Genomic DNA, 14,778 nt, shown 5'->3' on the forward strand with positions numbered 1-14,778 from the left:
ATTTTGGTAAGGCGATAAAGGTTACTAGCTAGGACTTTAGCAATAATCTGAGAAGTACACAGTTCGAATCACAGATTATTTTGTCTCAGAGAAATGAGAGAACATGAGACATGTCATGTGACATTTTTCGGAAAATTCCGATCATGATTTTAGCTAATAAGCACTTAAAAACAATTTCGCTGCTGAAGTGCAGAATCGCCCACTTATTTGTTTAGCGCTTTTTACAAGAGTAAGAAGAATTGGATTTTTGTCAATTTTCTTTGACTCTTTAAGTGAAAATAGGTCGATGTGTACATGAATAAAGTTAAGAGTGTGCACAATGCCATTTTTGTGCAATTCTGGGATTTTTTTTTAAGTGAAAATAGGTCGACGTGTACATAGATAACGTGTATGTGCAATTCTTAAAAACGCGGCAAGCAATGGACGATTTTGCACTTTCTCCCAATTTCGCACTTAATCTTCGTCATGATTAAGCACTTTTGTTCCATAAAAGTTCTAGTATAAGCGTAATTCGGCTAGCAGATTGTTGGAAAAAATGTTGAGTAAAAAAAAAAAACCGCCTTTACTTCGTGAAAACAAAATGGCGGCCAGAAAAAAAACTTGCTGGTTGTTGTAGCAGGGTTGGTCGCCAAATTTTCGCCAAGTTACCATAATCCGAAGATTCACCAAATCTGAAACCTTTCAGATTTTTTTTTTAAAGTTTATTATAATATTATTTGTTTATCCCTGAAATATGTATCGTAAAATTTTTAATATCTGAAGAAGGTTCACCAAAATTTTGATCGTGATCTACCAATAGGTGACTAGAGGGGTTTCCGTAGCTGAAGTAAAAATATTTTCTTTTTTGCCAGTATTAAAAAACCTAGCATAATAAATACATGATCACATATTATATTAAAGTTATAATTTACGACTCATAAGGTGAACAACGTTGTAGAAATAAACTGCCTTAAAACTGAAACTACATACTCCGCTGCATGCGGAATTATCTAGATCTAGAAAATGAAATGGAAAAATATTCAATTTAGCTGCGTCATAGAAAATGCATTAGAATCTGAAGTAGCTTGTCTTTACGATTACCGCTTAAACTGAGGAAGTTTGCACTTTTGCCTCAATAACAAGTCACGTTTTTCACATTTTTAAAGCATTCATCATTATCATTGAACGTGTTTAATTCTTAGCAAATGAATTAAATAAGCATCGTATAATCCGAAATTATTTCGTGAAGTCGTCAAAATGCTTCAAATTTCTGGAGATCTATCAAATAAATTCAAATTTTAGAACTTTTTTATTGAATGCAGTAATAATCATATACATACATAATAATACGATATAAAATACTGTTATTTACGCTTTTTTTAGCTCGAAAGGCTGTTAATTTCGTTTTGGCATTTTGCGTTGAAAACTATATATGTCCTTTCACTTTTCAGACTGTTGCCACCAAATATTACAGACCTGTATTATATTTAAAGTAATTAAATAATGAAGAATCTACATAAATGTATATATGTTTCTCGCACTGTGATAAAACGACGGTACCTAGAGCCGTCCAATTTTGAATAATGCACTTTTCCACCCGAATATGGGCATCTGGAAGCCAAATTTGGAATTTGTTTTATTATCTATTTCATATTTTGTAAAAGTTAACGAATTATTGATTAAAAAACTCAAGCAAGCATTGGCAACGGTGTACCAAAAAAAAAAAAAAATAAATAAATAAATAAATAAATAAATTATCTCCAGCGCGCGAGAGTGTGTATCGGAAATTCTAAAGATATGCTCATTTTAAAATTATTTTGCGATATTGCTGTTGAACTGAATTTTATGGTTTAAGTGCGAAGAACATGGTATTTAATAAAGAAAGATAACACACAAAACGGTAAACGGTGGACGTAATTTAAAATCTGAAACCTTTCACATATATATATATATATATATATATATTTTTCCTTTCTTCGACAGCGCATCAAAGCGGGAGGGGGGGGAGAAATCCATCAATGGGAGGTCCAGTTGTCACCCTTTGGTGCAGGAAAGAATTTTTAGGTGAAACGTAAGGCGAAGAAACACATACATGATGACTATGTGCCAAGATAAATGATGCCCATGCTTTTATCCGTCAAGATAAAGGCATGGGCGATGATGAAGCCCATTAGATGAAGGTTGCATTCTTCGTGATAGTAGCTGAACTTCAAAAAGGTGCCAGTACTTTTGTGTTGGCCACCTTGTGTCACCGAACAACGGCCAATTTTCAAAACGGTTCCCGCATCTTTTTGAACAGACAAGCTGTATTTGCCCTTGCGGGAATTACAGAATCCAGTTCTTTTCAAAAATCCTTCTATGGTTATTGTTATTCTGTTACAGACCAAACTTGAACAACAGTGAAAAAGACAGAATAAGTACTATTTTTAATTAAATTTGTAATGAATATGGTTTGGTTTGGTTTGGTTTATTAGATTACGGCAAAGCACTCGAGGGCTATCTGCCTTAAGGGGAGGGATGCCTTCGTGGAGGACTTTCTAATAGAAACTGGCTCGTATACACGTTACACATGGGGAAAACCACGAAAACACCCATGCAGCCAGCCCGTTCGCGGGATTCGAACCTCGGACCGAACTACCAGTGTTCAGCGACGTTACCGCTCGGCCGCTGGTGGGCCTTGTAATGAATATGAGTTTGTGAAGAGCAAAACAGAATAAACATAGCACACAACTTTTTACTTTACACTTATTTTTTACTAAATATGTTAAAAACTGGGAATTTGAATAATTGAACCATTGGTACCATTCGGTTTCGAGAGCCGGAAAAAATCGCCAAACTATTATCGATGCCAATGCTGCCAAAAATAATTGCGGTAACCCTAATAATTGCGGCAAGAAAGGAAGTATAATAGTAAATAACTATTTAAGATTGATTTTTTAATTTAGATGAAAGGTTAATTTCATATAATACTTTTTTATTATTATAATTTATATGAAAAAGGCTAAACATGACTGAATGGAAGCATAAGAGTAAATAACTATTTCAGATCATTATTGTAATTTATATAAAAATTGCTAAACATAACTAATGGATGCCTGCAACACTATTTCGCTACCGACTTATCGCTAAAGCATAATTTCATCTCGTTGTTCAAACGTAATTTTCTATAATGAATGATGCCTTTTCTTTGAAAATATTCTCAGTAAAGTGCACAATCGCTCACTTATTTGTTTGCCGCTTTTTACAACAGTAAAAACAATTGGATTTTTGTCAATTTTCTTTTACTTTTTCAGTGAAAATAGGTCGATGTGTACATAGATAAAGTCACGGTGTGCGCAGTGCCATTTTTGTGCAATTCTAGGATTTTTTTTTAAAGTGAAAATAGGTCGACGTGCACATGATACCGAGTATGTGCTGTTCTTAAAAACGTGTCAAGCAGTGGGTGATTCTGCACTTTACCCAAAATTCTATTGCCGAGTTTTCATCATGGGTAATTCCCAAACTGTTAAATCCATAGGATATCAAAAAAGGATTTAAAAATTACACTAGTATTTCAATGGCGTCTTAAGAAATATAGAACTATATAAACTTACGCAATCTGAAATCAGCGCGTTTGCTAGATTTGGCGCGCTGTTAAATGGGCGCGTTTGCTAGATTTGGCGCTTTGGCGCGTACATTTTCACTATAATTATTTTACGGCCCTCGAAACCGAATAGTATCGAACAGAGTAAATACTTATAGCAATTAAATGAATTTCTTGGTGACATTTTTAAAAATAGGGTACATAAAAACTCATTAAATAAACTATTAACAATGCTAAGTAATTAATTGGTAAAATCCTAGTATACGGTGCAGCCTTGGCGCGATTTTGAAAATTATCGCCAACACCAAACATGATTTAAAGAACGTCTGTATGTATACTATACACTATGTACTATAGTGTATATACATTGTATATACTATGTATAACTATATATATTCTTCGAATGAGCCGTTTACTACTCATCGTATATGTCCAGTTTTTACTGCTCATCACCAAAGTCGCCAAAAGTAGCCAAATCCCGTGCGCACCGGAGTGTACAGTATACTAGGATTAAACCAATTAATTTATCATCAGGTGAACAAAAATTTCAGTAATAAAAATTTTATGTCCTTCATGGATAGGGGAAGTCTTCTTTGGCAGCATGAAAGTGATTAAGGGCCCACCAAGGGCCGAGCGGTAAAGACGCTGAACACTGATAGTTCTTTCCGACGTGCTAATCCCGCCAACGGCATGGGTATTTTCATGTTTTTCCCCATCTTTAACATGCATACGAACCAGTTTCCCTTAGAAAGTCCTCTACGAAGGCATCCCTCCCCTTCGGCAGATCGCCCTCGAGGCTTTGACATAATTACATAATCCAAACCATGAAAGTGATTAATTAGTTATATTATGTGCAAGGATAGGTTGATTAATAATGGCATGGCAAGCGAAGAATACATCGAACTGTTCTAAGTGATTACCTTTAGTTTTCCATTTAGTTTCGTACAGGTAATAAATCAAGCAAATTTTTTAAATGATAATAATAATAGCTTTTAGTGAAAAATTCATTTAAAATTTACCATTCGTTGAACATTTATATTAAGACTTTCGTATATTCTAGCTTGCAAGGAAAACATTTAAATTAGATAATATGAATTTGAAGAGATATCTATGCAGTATTTCCCCCGTAACAGATTCGAAAACAAACTGTCATGGTTCCAAACATGCTGAATGTCAAAACACGTGCAGTACGCAAGAAAAGATATTTCCTTCTATTCTTCAGAAATCCAAATATGCCCGCCACTTAAATTACATAGAATGCATGAATTATATAGAACACATTTTGAGGGCATAACAACATACAAATTTATTGATGAAATTAAGTAATAAGAACAGAAACGGCGGTCATTTCAAAAAGAAATGGTGGGTTTTACTGAAATGCTTGCATGGAATTATCGTGACTGTACAACACTGACATTTTCTCCAAAGAAAAAGTACTAGGGAAAAAGAATGTGAAAAACTTACCATCTCTAGTGAATACTTTGAAATCGCCGAAACTCGAGGCCATGCACATGAAGAAAAACCAAGCGCTACAGCAAATTCTCGAGAAATATCTCATCGCCGGCGAGTGTTGCTTCATGGTGGACTGAATCATTCAGTCGGCAATTCCTGGTGAATGCAGTATCACCTGCTGAACCACTGGAGTCTGTATCCTTTCATGCACCTCCACTCCGCTGTGGGACTCGGTTGTCCGATGGCCATGCTGTTCTGGCAACCGATAGCTTGAGGGAAAATAAGACAACTCTCACTACTATGGTATTTATCTACCAGGCAACCAAGTAGAATCTTCCTGTGGAAGAAGAGAAAGCAAGCTTAGAAAAGAATACAACGGAAGTCCATTTAAGATTACTCAGCATTGTAAACCAAACAACAGCATTAAAAAGGACATGATAAGAAAGCTTCACTTCTGCATGAAACTGCTCGTACATAATATACCAAGCGCTTGCATTTCTGAATCATCTAAGACCAACTTACAAGCCACATGTAGAATACTAATAAATACAAATGAAATATGGCTACTGAGATTATTTTAAATTTATTTTTAATTCGTTGAATAAAAAACAGTTGTCATCGCACACATTTGAAATTTTTAAAGTAATATGAGAATTATTTATTAGCCCAAAAGGCGTTAAGTTCAGAAGGGCTATTAATTTCAAAATGGCATTTTGCGGCGATTCACTTTTCGAACTGTTGCCACCCATTATTATCATCATGTGTTATATTTAATGAAACTAAATAATTAGTGAATGTTTCTCGCATTGTGAAGAAACAACGGTACCTAGATCCGTCAAATTTTTAATAACGTAGTCCTGCAACCGAACATGAGCACTTGAAAGCCCGAATTTTAAATTTCGAATTTGTTTTATTAGCCATTTCAAATTATGTAAAACTTTAACGAATTTTTGGATTAACAAACTCCACGATTTCAAAGCGAGCAATGGCAACGCTAAACGAGAAAGAAATATATATATATATATATATATATATATATCCGCACCAGACTGTATTTCGGAAATTCTAAAGATATGCAATATTGCTGTTGAATTGAATTCTATGGTTTAAGTGCGAAGAACATATTTAATAAATAAAGGTAATATCCAAAACGTTAAAAAAAATACGCTCTTTTGGGCGTAATATAAAATCTGAGGGCTTTCAGAATTTTTTTTCTCTTAATCACGTAATTCTTTCTTTTCTACTTTTGAGCTAAGTGATCTGTGCTATATTCGAAGCTTTTATAACCTTATGTACTGAATAATTCTTTCCGTACAAAGCATGGACCATTTTCGAATTACTGTAGAATAAAATAAGATCAATTTCAATAGTTCCCTCGTTTCAATCGACCAATATTTTTTCGCATAATCTGCTGTCAGTTATTGATATTGTTGTAATTTAGTTTGATTTGATCACGTGATTTTCTATTCACAGCAATTCAATGTTTTCTTTGAACTAAAGAAAAATTTCATTCATGGATATCTTCTGTTATAAAACAGCATGCGGCAAACAATTTCCTCTAAAAGCCATACAAGCGTGCACTTGATACTGCCACCATAAAACAAAATTTGGCCCTCAGCTCCTTTCGATTATGGTAAAAATTTAATAAAGATAAAAAATTTACATTTTAGGGCAGTTATTTGAATAAACAGACAATGAAAATAAAACACTTATAGACTTTTTATTGACAATGCCTGCATCGAAAATAATAAGAACATTATCATAAGACATAAGAGCAACACATTTAACTGAATAATAATCAACAGTAAAAACGTTTGGGCATATATTTTTCTGTAGAAAATGGCTTGGCGCCTCTTATCTTATAACGGAAAAGATCTTATTGCATTATCAGAGAAGAAGATGGCTAAATGAATTTTTTTTTATCCTCCATGATATCCATATAGCAGAATGAGTTGAATGTAAGGTTTTACGGCAAGAATAAACTTTGCCAAAAGGCGTTATAACTGAACATTTTCGTATAACAGATTTGTGACAATAACTTTATACAGGGTGTCCCAAAAACATTGGCCTTGGCTTTCATTCCTTAATATGATAGTAGACATAGGTACTTTTCCGTTTCGCCGGCGCAAATCTCGCCAAGCAGACTTTATTGGCGACAACACACATTATACACACACACACACAAAAAAAAAAAAAAAAAAAAAAAAAAAAAAAAAAAAATCTGAAATGTTTCAGATTTTAAATTACGTCCAAAGGGGCGTTTTTTAACATTTTGTGTGTTACCTTTCTTTATTAAATATCATGTTCCTCGCACTGAAACCATAAGATCCAGTGCAACAGCAATATCGCAAAATAGTTTTAAAACGAGCATATCTTTAGAATTTCCGATACAGAGACTCACGCGCTGGAGATAAAAATGTTTTTTCTGCACAACGTTGCCATTGCTCGCTTTGAAATCCTTGAGTTTGTTAATCAAAAATTCGTCAAAGTTTTAAAAAATAGGAAATCGATCATAAAACAAATTTCAAATTTCAAATTTGGTCTTCCACATGCTCATATTCGTTGGAGGATTACGTTATTCAAAATTCGATGACTCTATGTACCGTTGTTTTATCACAATACGAGAAATATACATACATTTATGCAGATTTTTCATTATTTAATTTCTTCAAATATAATGCAGGACTCTAACATTTTGTGGCAACAGTTTGAAAAGTGAACCGACATTTATGAGTCCGACGCAAAATGCCAAAACGAAACTAATAGTCCTTCGGGATTCAAATCCCTTTGGACTAAAAATATTTTAAAAAAATGTTAGTCCTAAGAATTCTTTTTTTGAAGGCATAAGCATTTTAATATCGCTTAAAATTTTATAAAAAGCCAATAAATAAAAACAATAAATTTATAAAAAGACATTAATTTAAGAATTTACTATGCTTTCATGGTTCAACATCCTGTTTTGCGGGTTCTTATCACGTGACCGCAAGCGATCTCATCTCACGTAAACTACTCTACAAAAATATAATGCTCTCAGTAATTATCTACATTAATTTCAAGCTAAATCTTAATTTGGAACACAAGTTTAAATGCAAGAAATACTTCAATTCGTACGAATAGCTTACTCAGAAATTACGTAAAACTGCAGTGCTTTACTTCGCTAATGCATTCTCATTAGAATTGATGAATTTAACCCTTGATTTTACCTTTTCTATATTTTCGGCTTCGGGTAAGCGCTGTGATTGCATCCTAATTGATTTAATTGCCGAAAGTGGCCTTAGACATAAAACTGAACTATCTGAATGAGGCGTAAAAGGTTACCAGCGAGAATATTCCGTTTGGCATCGGTTGTACCATTATTGGCGACTTTATCGCTTTCGTCGGCAAAACGGAAAAGTACCTAGACATATAATATAGATTACAAAGTTACGTAAAAGAAGGTACAGAATTTTATGAAATCAGTTAAAATTTTCAGGAAATTAAAGTTAAAGAAATACAAAATTTACATTTTTTATGGCTCCCATACAGAAAACTTCCCAGTGGGCAAAATGGACCCCATACGTCAAAAATGTCATGTACCAAATTTCAGCATTTTATCATAAAAATTCGCAGAGATGTGTTTAAACAAAGTTGGTGAGAGACTGATCATAAATTAAAATGTAAATGCTTACAACCAGATTGTAGGTGATGGGATGCAGAAGTGCATCATAAGCTAAAGTGACCACGTTTTCATTGAGAGAGAGCGGGACAAATGGAATGAAATGAGAATTGTAATTTAGTTATGAAAGCAGATAAATAATTCAAAAAAATATATTTTATTGTATACATTCATATACTTGTCTATAAATATACAAAAATATATTTATTATTAACTTATAAGGTATTTCTCTCACTTCCCTAGCGTGCCTTCGTGGTGTAACGGTAGCACGCTGGGCCGGTATTCCAGACGTCCGTGGTTCGATTCCCGGCGAAGGCGTTTGCTATTTTTCATCTTTTCTGCCTCTAAAAAAATCCTAATTACTCTACAAGTGGCGCCCGAACTAAAAGGGTTGTGGATGATGATTCTCCGCACCCAGGATTTGGCGACTAGGTCCCCTAAAACCCTAGGTCCCCTAGTCGCCCTTTAAAAAAGGGAGTATATAAGGTATTTCTTCCACTTTCCTAGCGTGCCTTCGTGGTGTAACGGTAGCACGCTGGGCCGGTATTCCAGAGGTCCGTGGTTCGATTCCCGGCGAAGGCGGTTGCATATTTTTCATCTTTTCTGCTTCCAATTAACCTAATGACTCTACAAACTATTGGTAACTATACAAACATTTGTAAAAATCAATAATCAGAATATTATGTTTTTTAATTAATTTAAAATTTTATTTAAAAAATTAAGATTTTCTTTCACAGTCCTATTTTTATCCGAGTGAATACTTTGCAATAGATTCGTATCTTTTATCAAAATGTCGTGAAATTTCTCACATGAATTGGTCAAATTATAATTTACGCTTAATGCAGATTTTAAAGTTTTAATGTTGCACTAAAGTTTTTTCAATTGTCCATACTTTATTGATACTAGGAAAAACACGTTCTGTTGTGCATTTACTCCTGGAAGGGAAAATGCGTTCTACAATTTTCAAAATATTTTCATAGGTAATATTATTCTGTTTAAAATGAAGGAATAACTCGGTCCATTTTTTTTTTTTTTTTTTTTTTTTTTTTGTCTGTTTTCACATTTGCAGACAACCAACATTTAATTTTTTCATCAGTAACGTATTTTTTTACCAATGACATCTCATCAAAAAAATCATTTTCGCAAATATTATTTTTCGGAAAATGGTTACTAATATATTAAAAAGATTTTTCCACGTATTCCCATAAAAATCTCCTTTTTTAATGTCACCGAATGAAAATTTTTAATATCCTCGAATTGAACAGTCCGTTCTTCAAGATATTCCAAGCAATTATTATAAAAATTTCTGACTGCTTTCAGAAAATCAGGTCGTTTTATTGCACCTTGTTCTTACAACCTAGTGATGTTCTTTCGAATAACTTCGAACATATTCGTTATCAATTCTTTCTCGCAATTTTGTTTTTAAATTATTGATTTCATTTGACACTTCCGTAATTGAAATTTTGTCCCCCTTCAATAATTTTCACAACATTTTGAAATAATGTAGCTTGGCTGTGGATGAATTGAAGCCGAATTTGTGATGTGTCATTTTCAAAAAAGAGCTGCAATACTCTTGGACATTTTATCTTGTGATAAAAAGTATGATTTTAATGGTTCGTATATTTTAAAAACATTTTCTACAGCTGGTTAAAGAGTTAGCTATCGTGCTTTGCTGTAACCGATAATTTTTTTATATTCGATTTTTGCGCTTTCACAAAAATCCTTTAAACTTTCAACACGCATAATATTGTTACGAATTTGGTATTTAAAAAGCTAATGTTAGTTCAATTATAAATTAAATGTTTTTATTTCTCGCGCAGTGCAGCGCGTGACGAATATTAAAAGAAAGCTAAGCCGGAAAATTGAAAATACAAGAGCGCGTGCATTAAATAAATAAATATCTCTTTTTGATTTCGAGAAAGTACTAGAAAATTCTAGCGCGTGATTTTAAAATCTTATAAAAGGAGGAAAACATCTCAGTTCGTGGTAGTTGCTTAGTTTGTTGTTGTTTAGAAAACTGCTCTTGTTGATTGTAGCGAATTCGCGGCTTAGCTTTCTTTAGCTGTTTTGAATTAAGTTCTATTGAACGTTTGAGTAGTTAGAAGATAACTAATGTGATATATTGTGGTACTGCACGATTATTTGGGGACATTTAATCATATTTGTTGTGATAATAATAAATTTTCTTCATGTTTCATCGGACTTGTGCTTTCATTTCGTAACGAACCCGTACGCACACAACAATATATATATATAAAAATGGGAATAAATTTTTGAAATAATATTTTCAACATCGACTGGAAGTAAGTCCAGATGCTGTTTGAATTGTGTAGAATGTGCGCTGCACAACCTACTCCAATAATTTTGGTTCAAATGTTTGTTAAGTTTCGTAAAAACTACGTTTCCACAGTAGGCAATAATTTTATTGTTCAAATTATTCTTTTTTAAAATAATACTTATTGAATCAAAAATTATTTATGAAGTTTCACCCGGCAACGAAACAAAATCTAATATTCTAATTTTAATTCCTGTTTCTGGATCAAAAAGGTCTAACAATTGTGGGAAATAATTTTCAATCTTTGTGGTTGGAAGCATCATAATATGTGCATTTAATCTAATTCTTTCTACAATTGTCAAAACGAATATGGTGGAAAAACATAACAAATAATTGCTTCGGTTTTTATCTTTGCACATGCAAATTTTTTGTCGTACAATGTTTTGATCATTTGCGACGTACAATCAGTTGATTTGAAACTTTGATTGTGGTTTATGGCGTGGAAAGCAAATAGCACTTCAGCTAATGCTAGCTGTTCCTCCGTTGACAATATATATTCCTTGACGAGACGTAACGACAATGATCGAACGTTTTTTATTTCTTTATATTCACTATAATAATTAATAAATAATACGTAATATATTTATATTTTTACAACATTTAAAATAAGAAATGCAGATGTTTTCTAAAAAGCAGGACATTTTTAAAAATTGGCGGAATGCGGGACAGTCCTCCAAAAAGCGGGACGTGTGGTCACTTTACAAGCATATAAAATATGGCTTTAATTTTATTTACAAATTTACAAAACTATTCAAACTCATATCCAGGCATAGAAAAGTAGTTTAAGCCAGCATTTAGGCCTTGCACATGACCTTATTAATGTATGGGCCACATTTTGCTGATTAAGAACTTTTCTGCACGGAAGCCATAGAAAAATGTAAATTTTGTATCTCTTTAAATTAAATTCCTTAAAAATTTTAATTGGTTTCATAAAATTCTGTTCTTTTTTTTTTTTTAAGTAACTCTGTAATTTATATTACATATCTAAGATCATGCTTATAAAAGCTGAGGTCAATGATTTTTGGAACAGCGCGTATATTTCCCGATAATAGCTTGTAGTCATTATTTTATATACACTCTAACAACAGAAAGATATGCAGAATACTTAATTATAATTAACAGCGGTGGATATATTGATCATAAAGCCTTAAAAAGAATCTGAAGAAAGCTTTCATAGTATTGTAAAATTTAAAATACTTTTCACTGCCTGCAGAGCCCTTTGTCTTGATTTAAAAAGCACCAAATGAACGGGAGATATTTTACTGTTGCTTAAGATGGGCGGGCGCAGTTTTGAAAACAATGCATTTCGCGAAGGACTTTTCAAGGGATTGGATTGGATTATTTAACTATGGCAAAGCACACGAGGGCTATCTGCCTAAAGGGAGGGATGTCTTCATGGAGAACTTTCTAAGGGAAACTGGCTCGTATACACGTTACACATGCGGAAAACCACGAAAACGGACTTTTCAAGAGAAACTAGTAGCTTATATTCCTTAACAGAAGTGAGACTGTTTAAGAAAATGAGGAAACTTCCGCCAATATCTGAAAAAACTTGGAACTGCATATAAATTTTTCAGTAACGAAATTTATAAAAGCAAGATGTAAGGGTAATTCAGAAGTCAAAAATAAAATGTGAAAATTTTGTAAATATAACGCTGATTTTTGTTGCTTGACTTCTGAATTAGTATTTATTCGGCGTGTTATTGTGTCTTAAAGATGTAAGGGTGATTACCAATTAAAATTAATATGTGAATACAGCAAGTACTAATCAGAGGAATCTACGCCAATTACAACATATTATAATTAATTGATATAATTTTTTAAGCATATTTTTATATTAACTGAGTTTACTGGTGTAAGGATGCTTTCTATATCAATTGCGATTCTAACCCTACCCATAATATATGTTTAACAGAATAAAATCCGTAAAATATTTAGTTAAAACGCTTCATTTATTTCATTTTTTTATTATTATTATGAGATTATTACAAAATTTGATTATACACACGCGCCTACGTGAACATTTCTAATGGTTTGGTTTGTTTGATTATGGCAAAAACATGCACTGGCTATCTGCATAAGACGAGGGATGCGCTCGTAGACGAATTTTTAAGGGAAACGGGGTCAGAACTACGTTACCCATGACGAAACCAGCAAAAACGCTCACGCTATCAACCAGACCGCTAAGATTTGAAAGTGGAGTCAAACTACCAGTGTACAGCGACTTCACCGTTCAGTCACTGATGAGCCAATTTCTAATGCGCAAGGCTGGTCCTAGATTATCTGGAATGCGCATTTGCTGGTAGACTAAAACAACAATGTTTCTATCAAGATTACCAGATGCGGAATATATCTGCTGACTTCCTCGCAAGGTTCTAATTATCACGATTTTGAAAATGATATGCCTTTATTAAAGCTTTATATCGCAGATACAAGAATACTTAGTACTGCTAATAAATAAGTAACTTCTTTTGATACCTTAGTATAGGAAGAAAAACCGAATAGAATGCTAATTTCGGGGCGATAGGTTAGGTTCGGTCGTTTGAATATGGCAAAGCATACGGACGCTATCTGCCTAAGAGGAAGGATGCCTTCGTGGAGGACTTTCTTAGAGTAATTGGCTCATATTTACGTAACACATGTGGAAAACCATGAAAACCAACGGACCTATCCAGCGGTCGAGTAGGCCCACCAGCGGCCGAGCGGTAAAGTCTCTGAACACTGGTAGTTCGGTCCGAGGTTCGAATCCCGCGAACGGGCTGGCTGCATGGGCGTTTTCGTGGTTTTCCCAATGTGTAACGTGTATACGAGCCAATTTTCCTTAGAAAGTTCTCCACCAAGGCATCCTTCCCCTTACGCAGATAGCCCTAGTGTGCTTTGCCATAATTAAATACACCAAATACACCAGCGGCCGAGCGGTAAGATCGCGCTGAACACTGGTAGTCCGGTCCGGAATTCAAATACCGTTGAATGGGCTGTTTGCATGAGAATTTTCGTGGTTTTCTCCATGTGTTACGTGGATAGGAGCCAGTTTCCCTTAAAATGCCTGTAAAATCATTCGATTATTTTGAAGCAGAGACGGGAAAAGTGTGCAATACCCTCGCAGGGATTCTACTCTGGAACTCTCGAATATGCGCAGAGTGTGCTACCGTTACACCACAAAGGGATGCTGGAAGGAAGGTTTGGTTTGGTTTATTTAATTACGGCAAAGCATACTAGGGCTATCTGCCTAAGGGGAGGGATGCCTTCGTGGAGGACTTTCTAAGGGAAACTGGCACGTTACACATGGAGAAAAACACGAAAACGCCCATGCAGCCATCCCGTTCGCGGGATTCGAAACTCGGACCGAACTACCAGTGTTCGGCGACTTTACCGCTCGGCCGCTAGTGGGCCCAGCTGGAAGAAAGGAAAAAATACATTATATACTCCCTATTTTAAAGGCCGACTGGGGATGAGGGGACCCAATAGCCAAATCCTGGTGGTGATGAATTATCGTCCACCACCCTTTTAGTTCGGGCACTACTGTAGAGACATTAGAATGTTTTGAAAAGGAAGACGTGAAAAATGCGCAATGCCTTGGCTGGGACTCGAAACCTGGATTTCGAATACGCGTTGAGTATGCTTCCAATTACACCACGAAGGCACGAGGAAAGAGAAAACAACCTGTGTACCTCCCCTTTTAAATGACAAATGGGGATTAGGGGACCCAGTAGCCCGGTGGTGACGGTTCACCACCTTTTTATAGTTCGGGCGCCATTGTAGATTCAATATGTT

The 14,778-nt window shown here is 34.5% G+C and overlaps 1 protein-coding gene across 2 annotated transcripts in view; it reads right to left on the minus strand.

Moving 5' to 3' along the window:
* LOC118187859 (semaphorin-5B-like) overlaps positions 1 to 14,778 on the minus strand; it is a 317,610-nt gene that overhangs the window by 95,897 nt on the left and 206,935 nt on the right. For both annotated transcript variants that reach the window (XM_085827486.1, XM_085827485.1), the window contains one exon: positions 5,027 to 5,351. In XM_085827486.1, coding sequence (XP_085683612.1) covers positions 5,027 to 5,156 — 130 coding nt within the window. In that variant the 5' untranslated portion in view covers positions 5,157 to 5,351. The remainder of the gene's footprint in view (positions 1 to 5,026; positions 5,352 to 14,778) is intronic.

This window comes from Stegodyphus dumicola, chromosome 12 (assembly GCF_044657685.1).
Source record: "Stegodyphus dumicola isolate Sdum_Otavi_A_Nest chromosome 12, ASM4465768v1".
Taxonomy (NCBI): Eukaryota; Metazoa; Arthropoda; class Arachnida; order Araneae; family Eresidae; genus Stegodyphus; species Stegodyphus dumicola.